Genomic DNA, 19,476 nt, shown 5'->3' with positions numbered 1-19,476 from the left:
TGTTGCATATCCACGTGCTTGAAAACAACTCTTTTGCCTACATGTGGAACTTCATTTCTAAGTAGGTAAGTTGCTGTGTTCATGTTATTATTAACACATAAATTAGTCACGTAAAAATATGTATACATTGTTTTAATTGAGTCTTTGTTCTGTGGTAACAACGACGGAAAGTTTGAAATAGATTGGATTGGTTTACTACTACAGTAGTCATCTAACCATAAATGTCCACTGTCTCAAGTAATAGAATTCCCGCCAAGCTTTTCACATTTTGGCGCCATTAAGTGAAATTGTTTTTAATTGTGTTTTTATGTTTTTTTATGACTTAACTTTTCATTTAAGTAAAGTGCAAACAGTCTAATATAGTAAAAAGCATTTAAAACATACGTACATCATAATTTAAGTGAAGTCAAATATTAAAAATGGTACGTCGAAAATCTGATGCAAGGTTAGTCATAGATATATTATGTAATTAATATTAGAAACTTCATACAGTGAAATATATTAGATAATGACGATTTTTAATGAAACCTGGACATCTGAAACCGTTTATGATAGTCTTTATGGATTTAATTGTCAAAAAAATTATTGTAAAAAAAGTCCCTAAATTGTTTCATTTGAACCTGTCATTTTCAAATGCATGAGATTCACGTGATGTATACATTACTATAAGCAATATTTTTATGTGAAATATTAACACTTTATGTTAAGATTATGTTATTATAAAATTTAGTGTTATTGTTTTAGATCAATTGACAGTTCGCAAACAGCACGCAGTGATAAATCTAGGGTAAGAATATTTTGAGAAAAACAGGTTCTAATCACAGCATAGCTTTATAAATTTAATGTTATTTACAAATCTTACTAAATAAATAAATAAGTACAGAACGTTATTATTAATTATTATATACTTTTCTTAGACTGACGTTTTAGTGGGCAGACACAAAATTCGAAAGATGCAAATTTTAAAAGAAATTCGATATTTCAGAAAAAGTGTAAAATTGCTTATACCAAAACTAGCTTTTGCTCGTGTAGTTAAAGAAATTATGATAGATTTATTTCCTAGAAGTGATGTAACTAGGTAAAGTTTATTTATTAATAATATAATATATATATATATATATATATATATATTTAAAATAATATATAAATATTTGAATTTTGAAAGTAAATCAAAGATCTCATACTATAAATTTTATAATTTGTACTTAGAGTACAACCATCTGCACTTGAAGCACTGCAAGAAGCTGCAGAAGCATATTTAGTTCAATTTTTTGAAGATTGTGTATTATTGTCACAGCATGGAAAGCGTGTGACTCTTCAAATTCAAGATATGATTTTAATGAGACGACTCAGAGGAAGAGATGATATTATAAATAAATGAAGTAATTTCGCTATTAAGCTTGATAATTTTAATGTATATTTATGATATATTTTGTATATTTGTATATTTAATAATACCTGATATAAATATTTTAAATATTCCACTAATTTTATTAAGTATACGAATTGTTTCATGCTATGAAGGCTACAGCATTGTTTTTACCTTTTATGAATTTTTTTATTGTATGTTTAGTAATTTGCATATATATCATCGGATAATACTAATTAATAAAAAATCAAAAATAATATTTATTGTTATATATTATGATTATGTATTAAAATATATTGGAATATTCTTGACAAATTCACTGTGTTCTTATCTAGCATAATACTTAGTATAATATCTATGACACTAAGAATTGTGGGGTGTTTGATAACAAATTAAACTTGTATTGGTTTGTTCAATAAAATTTATTTTATGCGAAACAAACTTTTGATAAAATTCTTATGTTTACTTTACGAAACTTTGGTAAAATATACATTTCTTGATTCTTCGGCAGGATCTTAGAATAGTACATATCGAAGCTTCGTAAGGTTCACTTCGTACGGATTTTGTTCGAATTTTCTACGTATGTAACGTAACATCAGTTAAACGTGATACAGTAAAAACGGTTATTAAACAATAAAATATAGCGTAACCGGTTGTTACGATAAAATTTCTTTTATTATTTCGTACGGGTTAGCTGCCAGCACTCGCAACATCTGTCGCAAATGGAACATTATATTACGATATCCTAAAAAAACCGACTAAAAAATAGTATTACAAATAACAATGCTACCTATCTACGCATTTATAACATATGTATATCTATAATACAATTTGATAAGGAAATATAAAAGTCACCTGGAAATAAACAGGCTACTCTTTCGTGTTTCTGTATATCTGAGAGAAATCTCGCATCTCGTAATTCTGAATTTCTAAAAAGACACTTTGTAATAGGCACAACATTAATTACACTTTTATGTTGCCTGTCATTGTTCAGAAGCAAAGCTACGAGAACTCGCAACTTTACCATGGCGATGCTTTATCACCATTTCTTTATTCGCTGTACATTTTTTAAGTATCGTGTACACTCATGGCTAGTAATAATTTGACTTTCGAAAGACTTTACATAATTTTTTTCTTCTTTTCCTTCTTTTTCTCGATCATCTTAAATATGTACATTCATTACACGATACATCATTGTGTGATACAAAATAGGGAAAGGAAATACTGTTTATCGAGGCGAGTCTGTACATCTCGAAAACAACTTCTAATATAGAATAGGAAAACAGTTTGAACGACGAGCGAATATATACGATATTTGGTTGCGAAACATCGCGTAGCTGGAATCACCAAGCTCGATCAACAATACGTTTATATACTACAATTAATCATCGTAAAATTAAATAACAAGTCTTTGTATCATCATAATCTGACAAAAGTCATTTCCTCATAAAAGATCGCACTTTGTTCACGCATTTATCCATAAAGTTCTTTTTTCGCTTCGGCTCGGCTCCTGTTGGAAGCGAGAGCAACGAGCCCTGCTCCCGTGATTTAGACTTGTATTCGTTCGACGAAATGCTTCCGTCAGAGTCTAGCCCCGCACCACAGCTTTTTGCTTTGAGCAGTGTCGATTTATCGCTTCCCGTTACGACCAATCGTTCCTTCAATTCTGTGTTACTATCACAAGGATCAACGTTCTCTGAACTAGCCTGGGAGTTCTTCTCGTCTTCCATGCTCGAAGTCACAGACGACAACGCTGTATCTACGCTCACGAATCGATTCGGTTTCGGTGGTCGTGTTGGTAAATTTTGTTCCCCTTTGTCGTTGTTCTCCTCGAAACTTGACGATTTTTGCAACTCTTTTTGCTCTACAATATTAACCGATTCCGATTTTACTTCTGCAGTTGTTTTTAATCGCTGCCTAGGAATTGGTATTGGACTTTGATTTCCATTCAACTTTGCTTTCCGATCATTAGACTTGTGAGAATGAAGATTAACAGTTGGCCCTCTATCTATATTGTTCTGTGCCCCTTCTGGTACAACTTGAAAAAGACTGTTTTCTACTTTAGTATCAGAAAGTCTGTCTAAAACCTCCAAGGATATTCTGGAGTCAATCTCGCTCTCGTTGCCTGGCTTCGATGATTCTCCAGTCTTCTTTTCTGGCACTATATCTTCATCTAACAAACCGTCTAAGCTTCTGGACCTTGGTCTCGCCTGTGCTTCTGGCTCTCTAACAGGAGAAACCGATTTCTTCTCATCTTGATCTAACAGTTCCAGCGAACGAGATCTGGTGGACGGAGAAGGGGGATGTCGTGGAGGTCTTCGTGGCACTGGACTTCCTCCAGGCTGCGTATGGGTGAACTTCAATCGTGGAGACGTAGGCGGTAAACCCATTAACCAACGGGACGGACTTGACGATTTTCTAAGCCTGCAATGAGAGTAGAAATAGTAGTGGATTCTAATTGTGTAGATTAGTAAATAAGCACAATTATTTTGATACAGTCACAAGTACAACAATCATGCAGCTCTATAGTTTTATTATTTTAAGGCACAAGATTAACATATATGAAATATTGCTTCGTTCTTCGATTATACACATATCATTGGTTCATCTTACAATGATTTCTTTAATTATTATTATATATTTAAATATGATATGAATACAAATTTTGTTGTTGTAAAGGAATCATTCTAAGATAAAACACATTGAAATATCTAGTACACTTCATGGCTATATAAATAATAAAAATTAAAATACACAATAATAATAGAAAAAAAAGCAGACTATGTGAAGAATAAGCCGATAAGACATCAATTACAACATAAATGTAAGATTAAATTTCCTCGACTGACCTAGACGTGATTGATTGTCTTTAGCGTGATTGTTAATCCTGGCTGCATAGAAATAAAAGAATTGTGTTAGAATTAATGCACTCCAAAATTTAGTAAGAGTTTAATCCTCTAGATGAATATTATTTTTGTGGAAAGGATAGATACCTGCTCGGTATGGCTGTGGGCGGGCCCTCTAGTCAATCTCTCCCTCCTGTCGAGTCTTTGTCACTGCCCCTGCTTTCATTACTGTGCATACGTTGATAGTTCGGTGGCTGTCTTATGGTTGTGTTACCCGGTGTGTTTGGTTGCGTCACGTCTTTGGGCGCGATGCTTCTTGGGATATCTGATCTGACTGGTATTTCGCCTCGCATAAACCTGGCAACCAAATTTTTGCTTTTGAGAAAATCTTCAGCATATATTCAGATTCGAGATTGCAGAAACATCAATAAAAAAGAAGAAAAAGAGAAATTATGTACAGTACAGAAAGTTTGATATTTCTAAAATATAATGATTTATTATTTCAGACATAAAGAGCTCAATTTTGTAAGCATCAGAAAGAGTGTTGGGTGTCTTTTTTTTAACTTTTATGCGTTAATAAATGTTTATGATTACCTTTCTAGTTTGTCTACGCAGGCATCTTGGTAATCATGGATCCATCGTACACCATTGAAATGACAAACTGCTCGCATATCTTCAGGGAGTTCTTCAGGCTCTGGCCACTGGAAGTTGTCTATGATAGGAATTATATTACATTGTGATTGTAGAGCTGCTACAATCTCCTGTAAACACCATTAATGTCATATAAGCCACCTTTCTAATAACATCAGCAAGTATACCATTTCATAAAAACAAATTGAATCAATAACTTACCCTATGAACCCAGTCTTTGCATTCACTGTCCTGTATACACCTTTCCAAAGCCTTGGGCGTCAGCACAAGGAGGAAGTGTTTTGCCTGTCTGATGCTTTGCAGCAGGTTATTGTCGAATTTGCCGGCTTCTAACCTTTCAACATCAATGAACACAGAGAAGCCTCTCAGTTGCAAGTGGACTTTCAATAAACTGGCTAACTGGGATCCATTTGATCTTCTATAACTAACAAACACGTCCAAGGATTTATCTGGTGATTCATCCTCCGAAGAACCCAACTGATTGTGCTGCATATTCTTAATAGCATCTAATATCCTCAACCTATGGATGCTATTTGCGATGCCACACTCTGTCAGTAATTGATCTTCAGACAAATTCCTGATGGAGTCTTTGTCAACACCAGCATTAAGCATACTGTATGTGTAGATTGAGAACTCCTGACCAATTGATTGCAAGAAACTATTTAAGTTTCCCGTGTCTCTACTGCTATAATCAGCCATCTTCTTTAAATTCTGCAATTCTCTGGTAAACCTTCTCCTTCTGATACCATTTGTTAAACCAATATCTTCTTTGAGATTCTCTTCTGTCAGCTGCAACAATAAATCACCATCCACTCTACTTTCCACAAAGTTCTGTGCACATTCCGCGAATCCAATCTGCTTCACCCACTCTCTGACATCTTCTGTAGACCAGAGAGGTACCTGTTGGCTGAGTTTATGAGGAATCTCTTCCCCAATTAAACGCAATGCCTGCGCCGCGTATTTGGAGGCAATTGCATTAGGACAACTAGCTACTTTCTTTAACGGTTCAATGGCTCCTATCGCACGGAAGATCTCCGTGTTGCCCTGCTGTTTCTTGATACCAGCCTCCATACAGAAATGGAAAGCTGCCAGATTCCTAGCTTCCTCTCTTTTTGAGCTTAGTACTGGTACCAGCCTCTCAAGCCAATTTTTACTCTGACCATGTGCATGTGCTAGATTCGACTTGGCGAATTCATAGGGATTATGCGAGGTTACAAATGGTTCAACTAGATCCAGTGTACCAGACTTTAACACTGCAGCTTCTATTTCCTTATTAGCTACTAATACAGCAATCGCTAGACAAGCATAGTACTTAATGTTGTCGTCATTGTGGAAAGCTAGTGGAAACAGCCACATAGGCACTTTTCTCTTGATCATGGCTTCCTGATTTTCTGCACCGCCATATAGAGACAGATTGGCGAGAGCACCAGCACAGTGTCTCAACGTTTCAATGTCGTTCTTTCTACATTCGAATAGAACAGCATCTAGACCACCTAGCCTGATCACATCGCTGCAGGTCCCTTCGCTATGTTTAAACAAGTGTTCCAAGATTCCAGTGCCTACTCTCGAATGATCCACCGAATTAGCATTCTTTGTGCATACACAGGCAACGTTCACAACCTTCTCTAAACCGTGTTCCACTACGTGTGCCCTGTTCTCTGTGGTCAGACACTGTTCTAATAATCTGGCCGAAGAAAACTGTAGTTCATTATCGCTGGCTATACAGTTGGACATTAATAAATCAAGACCACCTCTCGTTCTAAGGGTGTTACATAGGGTGTAACCTAATTCGTGACCATGAGTAGGTACAGCCCACGCTTTTCTAATGATTTCGTTCACTCTGTTTAATAACAACGGTGCCTTGCCACTTTTACAATCGTTGGCTTTTAGCCGTTCCACGAAATTATCTAGGAAATTAGAGTATTTGGCAATGGCTCGATCGACATCCTGGGGATTCGATTTTGAGCATAGAAGGTCTAGATCGTCCAGAGGTAGAGAAAGAAGTTCATCTTCAGCCGGCCTCATGCCGTTCATCAGTTGATTCACTGCACTCGCTGCGCTGATCATTGAAGATTTTGAGGTGACTCCTTTCGCGATTGTGATACTTGACTGCGAACTTGCTGCAGAAATGTGTTTCTCATGGTTGAAGATCCCGGTTGAAGTGACCGTTTGTCTTTGTTGTTGTGCTGCCATAGCTTTCTGAAATGGAAAAAGACAATCCCTCTTAGAATTGTTAAAGTTGTTTAAGAAGTTTCAAAATTGCAATGAAGCTGTGAATACAATGTTTCTCTATTTTTCTCGTAATTCGTAAATAATAACGACGAATGTAAACCTTTTATCAAAATGAGTGTAAATATCTTTTTTCGTCATTTTTCTCACAACTTGTGGAAATTTTGAATATAAAAAGAAAATAATTCGTCTTTTCTCTTTTTAAACCCTAAAGCGTAAAACAAACTCTTTAAATACGACTGAAAGAAATGAAAAGTTTTCCGGAAATTTTAATATAGATGAATCATTCTTGATCATACGAATCATCAGACGCAAAGGACATCGTCAATCTTTAGAATAAACGTTTTAGGTTGGCGCTGAACATGCCGTAACTTGGCGTCACAGAGAATTATCACTACTGTGCCACGTCCGCTCCCCGTATCTTTATTATTTCTGTATCGCTACGTAACGCATCAAGCACGACGGAACATCCCAAACTTTTCCACTACTCTTCCTTCTCTATTATCGCTGATTAAAAGCTAATCTACATCATCTTCGACTTAAGTCTATTGTTTAGAATCCACACCAAATATCACGCTCTCTTTCTGTCGTAATTATCAAATATCGGTTTAAAGTGTTCCGTATCACGTGGTTTATTCAATAATCAGAAGAGTTTACGGTGAAGCTTCTGGATTAGATAAAGAAAAGATACTCTCTGATATATATATATTTTCAGTTTAATTAGATACTATCAGATATATTTGCTAGAATTTTCTAGCAGATATTCTACACGTTTCTATTTGTTTTCAATTGATTTAAGCTCGGCGCTACTTATCCTAATCTATTTATCTCACGATTTTCGATAAAATAGTTTACCGAAAAAATTAACAAAACGACAAAACACGACGACGATAAAAATCTATTTCTCTCGAAGAAACTTTTCTTTAAAAAATTCTCCAAATCTACGAAAAGGATCTCCAAAGTTTCGAAGCTCACCATTTCTTAAGAATTATCCTTCAATGAAAGCTCCAAGAGGTCTCAAATTCCTCTGAAACGCTCGCTTTTTCTTTAAGGAGCGTTTAGCGACACATGAGCTACAGGACAATTCGAATCATGTTGTTTCGCCTCGGAGTATCAACATGGTTAAGACATATATAATGTAATAATAATAAGTAAACTCCGGCAACACAATGTGGCCACTACGAGCAAACGTGAAACAAAGACGAATTTAAATTTTCTCCTGACTAGTATAAATAAACGAACGCGATCGTAAGGTAACCAGTTTTCAGTCCCAGTCTCGAGCGATTTTAATAGCGATCAATACACAGTCTTTAGCGAATCAGTTAGTACCGAGCGTCTTAACGAACATTCTTTGTATTTAATGTTTCAACATCGAGTTATCTCGTCATTTAAACCACACGACTGAACATTCTCTACGAGCGTATCGATCCAAACCAATAACCAACACGAAGAAGATTCGAAGAAAGAATTATGAGAAAGCTGAGAACAACGGCTACCAATTTCGAGTCGAGGCTACACTTCCGCAGCATAGCGGTGGATTCCATCGTCTTCCGGGACACGGTGTCGAGCTACCGGTCGGGAAATCGAGAAACACTGAACGTCGACGCAAGCTGGTCACTGTTTAAATTTGCAGATCCCACTTTTCACGACGGAGATGATGGCGTATAAATTTACGAAGAGCGTTAGGACGCGCCTCTAGTCTGCACATGTGCCAAATAGCATAACGGAGGATGAATATATTGGTCGTTGAACGGTACAGGACTCGTGCTTTTCGAATGTTTGCTTGGTGGCTGGCCAAACACGAACGATTCTACTTGATGGTGACCATCGAATGTTTCGACGTTTCTTGGTATCGTGGGTTTTCGAGGAAAACTGTGGGATATTTATCACGTGCGATTCTTTTTTAACGTTTATATAGTGCGAAATATAGAGTTCTTGGAACGGAGGAATTTTTGTGAATAACGTTAATTTTTCTCTCTTTCTTTTTGTTTCTCTTTTAGATATTCTCTGTATCGCCTAGCACGACTGGACGTTAATATTAACGTTTACGTTTTGAAATAGGAACACGATTACCTACAACATTGATCGATGCTCTTCGTATTATTTTAATTCTAATTAATTATATATATATAACGTACTTAGGAACGTGTTAATCGAATTATTGAGTTATTTGGTTGTTGATAATATCTGTGAATGGTCTTTTCTTTTAATTCCAATTTTTGAACTTCGTACGCCGAGATGTGATTGTTAAAGAGCGTTGCTGTTATTTTCTGTTTTTCTTTCTCTTACTTTCTCCGAACTGAAGGAATCGCTCTGTAGCTTCATCGTGGATGCAGCCATGTTATTGCTTTCCTGGTGCGACAGATCGCCAGCTTTTAGGCTTCTCTGTTCCTGCAACAAACAGAAGCATGGGTTTTTATTAATACTTTTACGAGCTCTAGACTCACGAGCCGCATAAAATCGTCTTTCAACGACCTACGCGAAGATAACGTTTCAAAACTATTTTAACTACCTGCGTGAAGATAACGTTTCAAAACTATTTCAAAGACGACACAAACGCTTAAAAATATCTCTAGCATTTTTCAATTTACTACAAGATTGTTTCGAGGAGGGAAAGGAACGTGGAAAGATACTTTGAGAAAGCGTAGCCTTGAAATATTTCATCGAGTAAACAGCTAAATAAAAATACACCACAGATCCTTTGCAAACTATATTATTGTCATAGTTATACATCACAAAGATATAAACCCTTAGAACGAAGAACAAAACTTAATGCCAGCAAGCAGAATAAAAGCAATTCGTAATTTAGCAACTGGATTAAATTCGATCGAAAATAGCAAGCTCCACGTAATAGAGTGCATATTCGCAGAAAATCGATGCTTAAAAATACTTCTAGGAAATCCAACTAAAGCTTCATTGGTTCGTGTTGCCAAATCATTTCGAATCGAGAGGGAACCTCCAAACATCGCGAGATTTCGGTATACAAAAACAAAAGCGCCAAACAGGTTGGGCAAAAGTCGCCAGTGAGTGAAATTCCAAAAACGTTCCGAGAATATTTCACATAAAGTTGCGAAACAGTATCGAGGAACTTCAAAGAACTGGAGAATATTTCGAGTAAACGCGTCGATGATAGACTGTAATTTCAACGGACTGCAGACACGAATATTTAATATCGAGACGCGTGTTGTAAGGAATTAGCGTGACATCGAAGATCCACTTACTGCGAGTTGGCTAATAACGACGCTAATTCGCGGATGAGATCCGATAACATCGGAACGCGAGCCACAATTGCGCCACTGTGACTTCCAAGTAGCAGCAGATTTCCATCGTTTTATCGTGACGGCGAGAGAACTCTTATTAATCGAGACGCTTCTGAGCTCTTGTCGAGTCTACTGGACGAGACTTCTTTCGCGCAATTATCGTTGCGAAAACGTCTCGTTGAGACTGAGACTACATGATCTGATTCTTAGTGGTGCATAGTGGGACGATAACGCAGATAAAAATTTTAATTGTGGTCTTTTTATACCTATAAATAGATTTTTTTATCCATAAGAATTACGCAGATATTGATATTAATGAAATAATAATTATGCAAATTGTGTAAAATACTTTTGATAAATTCAATGGCGCAGAAATTTATAACATAATATAGGTATATTAAAATATATAAAATTCTCGAAAGTGGAGGGAGTACTGGTTCTCTTTATAAAAGTATAAGATCGCAGAAAAATCGGTAATATATTTTTAAGTGTTAATGTTTATGCAAATTTATATTTTCATAAATATCATTGGCGAAGTAGAAGGTAGATAGAGACTTGTTTCATCCCTTGGTAGATGCTATAACAGGCATTTTTCTTTGGACATTCTGTGCATTTTTGCATATTTAAATCGTTTTTAATTAGGACTTAGGTCGATATTATTCTTGAGTATTGTCGAATGAGAAATCAGAAATGAAAAATTTGTCGAGCTCGTTGCAAGCTTTTAGATTTCTTTTTTTTTTTTTTTGCTTCAACCACAATTTCAGAAGATAAGTAGAATATTATCGTGCGAATAAATATTTTTGAATGAATGAAATTCTTTCATGAATAATTAATCAGAATGTCCAACAGTCGCATATGTGTGCATTATATTTTTATGAAAAATAAAACAGGTGTTTCTTTCTAGTATTCGTGAATTATTTATGAAAAGATTACTATTTTAACAATGTTATTTTCGGAGCGAACCTTTAGAAAAAATATGATGTTTCTCGTTCCACTGTCTGGCAATCCGGACAGTTTCGTGTTTCTAATAATGCGTTTGTTCTTTAGAACATTCAATTTATATTACGTTTCTTCTATACGAAAGTGTGCAAGAGCGATTGGAAACATTTCGGATTGAACATTGGTAAGCGTCGACATGAAAAACGTTCTGCAAATATTGCCCCTTGATCTCAATGCCACTTGCTATCTTTCGTCTAGATTACTAATCATACTTTCATCGAGGAAAATCAATACGCAGCTTCATCGGATAACATATCAATTCCAATAAAATCGAGAAAGTTCCCAATAAATACAACGATTAACGTGAACCGTCCAAGTCCTTAAATTTCCATCGTCAATATAACACAAAATGAAGAAATGTCCTTCGATTTAACACCAATAAAAAAAAGAAAAAACACTTAGCAACCGATCACAAAAAACTAAGAAAAATTTTGAACACCGGTAAATACAACTATTGACGTAAATTTTCAGTCTGCGTCAGCATCAGCAGACATAAAACAAAATTGAAAAATTTTTCAACTTAATAACACCAATCTGTCAAGACGCACTTAACAATTATTATTCACTAAAAAAAAAAAATTCGAAAAAATTCGAGTACCAATAAATATGGAATTGAAACGATGGTCAAACGTCGAAGAAAGTCCAACGAAGCTGTCCAACGAGCATCGAGGCGGAAAACCTCGGGGACGAGCTTCCGCGACACAGTTCCATAACAGTCTGGTCCGTCGAAAGCTCATCGGCCGCGGCTCGACCACTCCGCGCGCGCTCCGGCTTCTGACGTATTTCTCTAAATATAATCCGAGCGTATCGTCACGAGGTCGGCCAGCGTCGTTCTCCGTGTTTCGCTCGTCCCTGCCACCTTACGCGCCAACACGAGTCCCCACGTGCCACCATCGTCTTATCATTTGTTTCTTGGACTTTAAAGTGCGATTTCACCGAGAAATCGCGAGTAATTAATAATTAGCTGTATTTGAAACATGTTCTCCGAGTGGAATTATAATTTCTGATGGTTTTGCATCAGCGTTTAGCGACGTGATTCAAGGGTTGAACGACGGATATTTAATGCATTTTTGGTAAATACGAGGTGTTACAGTAAGAGAGCGAACGGAGGAGAAATGTTGACGATTCATAATCGTATCATACGATATTATACGATTGATTCTTACGAAATAGCAACGTAACTTGCGATGGTTTTGGATTGCTGTAAAGCAAACGATTGCACGGACATCGTTAAAAATTACTGTGGAGAAGATTCCTTTGGTTCTTACCAATCTTTAGAAGGTTTTCTCGAAATAGCATCATAATTTGTTTCTTTTATTTGAGTTGGTGTAAAGAGCCGTGACTTAATTGAATGGCGGATACAGTGAATTACAACGTAATATTTGGTCGAACGATGATTACGTACAATTCTTTTGTGTAAGTTTCAATTAATGTGAATGGGTATGTAGATACATTGCTAGGGTAAAAGTGCGGATACGAAGATCGTGATGTTTGAATGAATAAGTCGAATGAATAAGATGGTTATAACAAACTTGTTTATCGACTCATAAATAACTTGTAAATTCAGAAACGCGACGTAACGTTTCTCTTTTTTTAATCCAAGATGTAGTCGGTCGCAACTTGGCATAGGAGGGTGGTTGTGGTGAATAAATTTGCACGTCTCTTTTTATCGCTCTCTACCGTTGGATCGTATCGTTGAAGCTGCCGAAGCCGATCATCCGAGTGGACAATTTTTCGCGCTTCGTTAAAAATCACGAGGTTTCTGTTCTATTATTCGCAGAAGCGCGAACTCGCTGAATTAGAATAGCCGCGCGCGTGTAAACAAATTCGACAAATTTAAATGTACTCGTCCGGCCATCCGCCTACAGATATTTCCACGATCGTTTACGTCAGCTACACGCGACTTTCAAATAGCTGGCTCGAGTGAAAATAAATGCCACTTGGTTCACCGAAACATTCATCGACCATCGTTGAGTTATGGTGGTCGGATTAAGTTGGAATTTGTGTACTTGGTATCGTGTTGATTTGATAAAGCGAAGAAGAAATACATATTGTATCTTCGAAGGAAATAATGGAAAGATTGACATGAAATTTTCTGAGATTTTGTAATCGGAATTAAGTTGAAAATTCAATAGCGACAAATATGCAGATTTTATAAATATCGAATGTGATGGGTGCAAGATGAGTTAGAAAACGAAGCAAACGATAGCTGTTTTAGGTTGGAAGAAAATGTTGGAAACATAGGTTGAATAAGGAACGTGTCATTTCCTGTGATTCTTCAATGCTAAGTGTGATAACTTTACTTTTGTTTTATAGATACGTAAATCAATATAACGTAAGATTAGATACTAAAATGATTAGAAAATTTACTTGGTTATCGACCAAGAAAAAGATGTTTGTCACCCTTAATCTTATCAAGAATAACATCAAGAATAATATTAAGAATAATACGTAAGAACGAAGTGATTGAACGTCATCAAAAGAAAGCCTCCATTACGCGGAATTATATCAACGAATTGCCAAAGAGAAATCTTACATATCCTTACATATCATCCGATCAAAATCCGTCTATTTACTTCGTATCACGAAAGATAAATCACGCTCTTCTTACGAATATCGACGCAACACCTGCGTTTCTTTATCAACGACAATGCAAAACGATTTTTGTATTCTTTCAGTTGGATCTCGATTATCCGTCAAACTCCTAGCTTTATTACTCTGATCAACAAATTCCTAAATTTCTGATTTCCAGTCCAATAATCTACTCAGTTCTATACAGTGTTGTGCAAAGCGTACGCATAACGCTTGGATGGAATTCTCTTCCAATGTTAATCTCCATTGGAAGAACAAGTTTGATGCACTGGAAAAATATAAACGTAAAAATTGCAATAAACTCACCGCTGATCATCTTGCACGAAAGTTCCAACGTACAAGGAATTTACCACCGACGATAAAGCACACACAATCACTTACCACGTGTTCTCGATCGAACACTTTTCGATGCATGACGCCGCGATGCACTGGCCACGGTGCGCTCATCTCTACTGGAGTACATATTATACTCTAAGATACCATGAATTTTTTTATCCTCCTTAACTCACTAACACTCTGTTCATGGAATTCGAACTATATAACAAACTACACGACTAACGTGACTCACAATCAGATCGAATTTTAATCATCGAATCGATAAGATAAACCTCGATATCAGCTTCTCTGATAATACCATCGTTTATTCCTCTTTTTCACCGCTCTTCCCTCCCGCCCAAAAAATATAACGATATTAAAAGTAATATGAAATCACAGCGAGTGAAAGCGATCACCGACAGGTCCGATAGAGTCGTTGCGACGCTCTAAGCGACCAGACTAAGCAACGAGACATCCACGAGCGTTCAATTTCGTTCAGAATCTCTACTGCACCGTGGCCAAACACGAACACGAGTGAGCCCGGATTTTTCGTTGCGATCCCGTGGCGTTGTTTCTATTTCTCCACGACTAAAAATAACGGTTGTATCACTCGTACCGATGCATGGATTGTCGCGAATTTTCGGATACCTGCACGGCCAACGTTGTGCAATAGTTCAAACAGACGCTTCCGCGATGTAAAGAATGGCCGATGAGAGACCGTGATGACGAGGGAAACCAAATTAGCGTCATTCGTTCACTTTAGTTCGTTGTTTTTGTTGGATTTGGTTTTCCCATTCGGTTGGCTCGAAGAAAGATCAAAGAACGAACATTGCGTTTCGAATATTGTAAATTCATCTAGTGATGGGATTTAATAATATTGACTTTGGAATATTAAGGTAGACGTTGACTGTAGTGTATTGTGGATCGATTACACCTACACTTTCGTACTATATTCTGGTTTATACGTGTATATTACACTGCATCGGTTTCAAATTTCGTCATAAACAATAAGTAACGTACATTGGAAGACAACGAACACTTTGTCGTAGACTATCTCGCGTGCCAACGAGACGACAGGTATTCTTTGTTAACAAGAGCTTATTAACACGTTGCTATTTCGGCGGATGCGCTTATAAATAATTTAATCCTGCGTGTGACACTATAGTCGTGCAACATTTCTGCTATTAGCGTAATCGCCAAATATTTACATAGAAAGTTCGAACATCTGAATTTCGCATTGACATGGAATTATATTTTTCGAACGACGCGGTTCTCGGATACTGGTATTTTCTATCTTTCGAATCATGCAATTTTTGAACGTGATAATCTTTGAAGTTCCACTTCTTCAAAAATTAATTGTCCTGGAATATTTCGTAATGTCGTTTTAAGATCATTCGAGTAAATTCTTCGGGTAAGCGAGCATTTCTCTTTATCCATCCGATAACGTTATCGACATTTTTTCAAATCAGAAAAACAAGATCGTGTCTTCTTTGAATAGAGAAACGATCAGGGCGTAAGAACCAGAAGGAAGCTTGGTAAAAATTGCTTTCATGAATCATTATCAGTCGAGCACACGATAACGCTATCGGTCTCTTTCTATATATAAAATTGTATTGCATTGGACAGACGACAATAATTAATTAATGCGACAATATCAACGATGCTTTAATACCGCGATCGATTTTTCCGTAATCGTCTCGCCATAATCCTTTGCTCCTTCATACTTTTCTCGGACTTTAATTACTAAGATTCCTTCTCTGATTAATTTTCTAAATACGCTATAATTTATCTAGTATGCGGATTGTAGCTCATTTATGGAAAATTTAAGCGCTATCCTTCGTCTATTCTATAACATAAACGTTGATAGTTTATAGATTTTCTCTTTATTTCGATACTTTATACGGACATTTGTAACGTAGTCGATGGGATCTCTGGTTTCGTTCGTTCTTCGATTGCTTTTCTTTTATCGCGGAGCTAAACTTTCCTAAAATATTAAAATAATGAAACGATAAGAAAAGTTTGTAATTTATGGTATCTTACATAGATATATTTCGAAATAAACTCCCGAAACCTGTCATTTTTTACCGATATAGATAGAAATGGGTAGAACTTTTCAGTTATGCAAATCGGAGGGTCGAAGGTGTAAAAATGTAATATGGAAAAATATATAAAATATCCAAACTTCTATATAGATGGTATTCGCTATAATATTTAACAAGTGAAATTAATCTCCCATTAGATCCTGCCTTTTTGTTTTCATGAAAATATAAATTTCCATAAATATCCGCGGTCTAGTGATGATAAATATCGATCTCGATCGAAGGAAAATGAGTCTTCCGGTCGAGAGAGGTTTTCGTGGACTCTCTTTGGAGGCCTTGAACGTGTCCTTGAGAAACATTAGAGGAGATGCTGGCAATTTACCCGAGACAAGTTTCGCGGTCGAGCTCTATTTCGGTTGTGCGGAGATATCGGTGACATCCACGTTTCTCGTTGGCACCGATTCCCGAAAATCCGACCGAAAATTTGAGGGCTGATCTCACTGTATGAGTGTTCATCGCTGAATGAACCGCGCTATGAAAAACAAGTACAAAGACACGATGTTGCGCAACGAAGTAAATCGTTCTTGGACCCCCGCGAAATACTTGGCACCATTCAGACTATCATTTAATACACAATACGTCCCAGTGACGTTCAAACAACTTTGTTTCTTACAGAATTATTTACCGTGTTGTAGACAAATTTTCAAGTACGTAACGTTGCTAGGCGACGAATGTTTCACATTCACAAAAAAACAGATTCACTCATGATACCACGACGTAATAATTTCGTATAAAGATACATATTTTTACGTTACGTATTCGTTGAACAATCGTCGTACGATTTTATCGTTTACCAAGTTTCTTTCTTCATGCACGTAAACTTAACAATCCCTTTCTTGAAAACTAGCTACGAGAATAGCTAAAGAAACGATCAATTCTCATGACATCATAGTCGAAGTGAAATCACTGTGTTATAGATCGAATTGAAATATTTTAATCGTACCATTCTCGGCGATTTATTAGCAAAACTTTCATTAGCCATGATTCTTCGCCGTTCTGCGCCGCTTTTGGGCCTTAAAACGGGGAAATATCTCCGTGTTAAGCTCGACAACTGCTGCCCCATCGACACACGCGAACCGACCTTTAACAGTGCCAGCAACCAACTGCCTTGCCCTCGGGAAAACGCCGATCGATCGTTCGGGCTGTTTGTTCCGCGTTTATTCCATTTGAACCGCGTTCACCCTCGTGAGTCGAGGGGAAATTTCATCTCCATGGAAACATCTCTGCGCGTGGGAGACATTCGTCTCTTTCTTCAAAATTCTTTTTTCAAAAAAAAAGATCCAGTTTATCAAGTCTATTTCTAATATTTCATGCGACGAGTTTTATTACGATCCTCCAAAAGTGTAAAAGTTTCTCGTAGATGTTTGATGTTTAGAAGCGTACAGATTTTTCTATTGGAAATTAGTATTTTTTCAAATTGAACGTTTTGTCATTTGTATCAGTTTATCTTCGAATTGCTCGTCGAATTTTCTTTTTTGATCAAACTTAAATTTCGTTTCGAATGAAAATACATTTTAGAATCAAAGTTATCGAAGCTACAGTCTCTGCAAATTCGAGAACAGTTAATTTCTTTGATATTTTTCTACTTGTTTTGCTGTTGTAAGAGTCCATAAGAATATCGATCGAGATATTCAACCTTGTAACGAACTCCAAATTTCTCTCTCTTTCTCTCTTTCAATCTCAAAATTCTCCCAGCTGATAGCTATGATTCATTCGATCGAAGCCACATGCGTAACAGGACACGTGCATCCAGTGATTCATCTGAAAATGCAACCACACGTAATAATCTCTAAACGTGTTTGCCAACAACTGCGGTTACTTTGAATGCAATTTTTGGAACCATCCAATGGCCGATCGGTAATAGAACTTTCTTGTATCGAACCGTTTGAATAATCCAATTTCCAGAAGCTGCGTGGCTACTTGAACTACTTCTAAGAAACATTCTCGAGTTCCAAAACTGTACTCCCTATTTTAAATATTGCCTCATAGCATAAAGCTCTGAAAGATGATCCTTGTCCATGCCTGTCTTCTTCCAGGAAAACATATACATTTTCCATATGTTTCGTTCCACTGCTCACCATTTAAAGAATCGATAAATTACGCAGGGGTAGTTTCTATGACGGACTCCTCGATTTGTCACAGAAAACTACGCTAACACGTACAAATTTTTAGAAACCGATCGATCGAGGAGACGCGTGTTAGCAGGGTAGATTTATAGCGAAAAGAACCTTGGACAGGTCAAGGCTCGCGTAAGGACACGCGATTTCGAGGGAACGGCACGCGGCAACCAGGGAAAATCCATCGTCTTAAGGGTAGACACGCGAACGTTCCATTAAATTGTGGAAGAGGCTTCCACGTGCGATAAATTCGAAGTGTGGCTATTTCCAGGCTGCTCCCGTCCGCGTTTCGCGACAATTGTTTACTTTAACATTGTTTGGTAGTTGGTGTCGAGGATTCTGTATTTTACGAGAATGTATTACAACGTCGAGTAGATCGGAGTACGGATTTATATAGTTGATTTATGTCTGGTGATCTAGGTTGGTAGCAGAGCTGAAGTAACTGGTAATATTGAGTGGGGTAAACAACTACAGAAACTTCTTTTCTTTCATTATCACGTACTGTTTTACTGCCAAAATCTACGTTAGCGATTTATAACTTCATCTACTTATTATTAGCAAACCATAGCCTAACAATTTAAGAAAATAATGTATCTGCAGTTAATATGGTATCCTGTAACGAAAAATGTACAATATACCGTAAGGGACTGTTCATTTTGTCACAATGAGATTCAAATTATCGCAATATTAAAAAATAGATTGGTCTAACCTACCCTATGTTTGAAAAAGGATCGACCTAATCCAACCCTAATTTCCAAAGGAAGATCAACCTAACCTAACTCTACCTTTCAAGGAAAGATCAACCTAACCTAACCCCACCTTCCAAGAAAGAGATAAACCTAACCTAGTTGTACATTGCAAGAGAGAACAGACAGAAAGAGAAAGTGAGGAAGAGACGTAACAGGACGTCGAATTGCCATCGATAAATTGAGACAGCAACACAACATCGTGCATCGTGGTAGCAGTCAGTGGCTCTGTGTCAAAAATTCCCTAGCTGAC

General features: G+C 36.8%; 2 protein-coding genes across 8 annotated transcripts in view; one reads left to right on the top strand and one right to left on the bottom strand.

Annotated features, from left to right (window-relative positions):
- The first annotated feature begins 102 nt into the window (after window positions 1-102).
- LOC125384661 (histone H3.3-like) lies at window positions 103-1,624 on the top strand. Of its 2 annotated transcripts, none has more exons than XM_048404019.1 (4): window positions 103-445; window positions 745-787; window positions 918-1,078; window positions 1,210-1,624. In XM_048404019.1, exons 1-4 carry the CDS (start codon window positions 420-422, stop codon window positions 1,379-1,381), a joined length of 402 nt encoding a protein of 133 aa, XP_048259976.1. In that variant the 5' UTR covers window positions 103-419; the 3' UTR covers window positions 1,382-1,624. The 2 variants fall into 2 exon arrangements, with proteins under 2 accessions (XP_048259976.1, XP_048259977.1); XM_048404020.1 differs by lacking the exon at window positions 103-445 and adding an exon at window positions 466-653.
- Window positions 1,625-1,772: 148 nt separating this feature from the next.
- LOC100651791 (NAD(+) hydrolase sarm1) overlaps window positions 1,773-19,476 on the bottom strand; it is a 139,365-nt gene continuing 121,661 nt past the window's right edge. For 5 of the 6 annotated variants that reach the window (XM_012320599.3, XM_048404016.1, XM_012320598.3 and 2 more), the window contains exons 6-11: window positions 9,385-9,486; window positions 5,068-7,065; window positions 4,810-4,976; window positions 4,363-4,572; window positions 4,219-4,260; window positions 1,773-3,793 (exon numbers count right to left, since the gene is read on the bottom strand). In XM_012320599.3, the coding sequence (XP_012175989.2) occupies window positions 4,395-4,572; window positions 4,810-4,976; window positions 5,068-7,065; window positions 9,385-9,486 (2,445 nt within the window). In that variant the 3' untranslated portion in view covers window positions 1,773-3,793; window positions 4,219-4,260; window positions 4,363-4,394. The remainder of the gene's footprint in view (window positions 3,794-4,218; window positions 4,261-4,362; window positions 4,573-4,809; window positions 4,977-5,067; window positions 7,066-9,384; window positions 9,487-19,476) is intronic. The other variant, XM_012320596.3, reaches the window with a different exon arrangement.

Source organism: Bombus terrestris, chromosome 3 (assembly GCF_910591885.1).
Source record: "Bombus terrestris chromosome 3, iyBomTerr1.2, whole genome shotgun sequence".
NCBI classification, from domain to species: domain Eukaryota; kingdom Metazoa; phylum Arthropoda; class Insecta; order Hymenoptera; family Apidae; genus Bombus; species Bombus terrestris.
The sequence above is the reverse complement of the archived record's forward strand: the minus strand, read 5'-3'. Positions and strand labels throughout refer to the sequence as shown.

Coding starts and splice junctions, on each gene's coding strand:
- LOC125384661 (XM_048404019.1), top strand. CDS start 420: ATGGTACGTCGAAAATCTGATGCAAG. Junction 446..744: donor CGTCGAAAATCTGATGCAAG/GTTAGTCATAGA, acceptor TTATTGTTTTAG/ATCAATTGACAGTTCGCAAA. Junction 788..917: donor CACGCAGTGATAAATCTAGG/GTAAGAATATTT, acceptor TACTTTTCTTAG/ACTGACGTTTTAGTGGGCAG.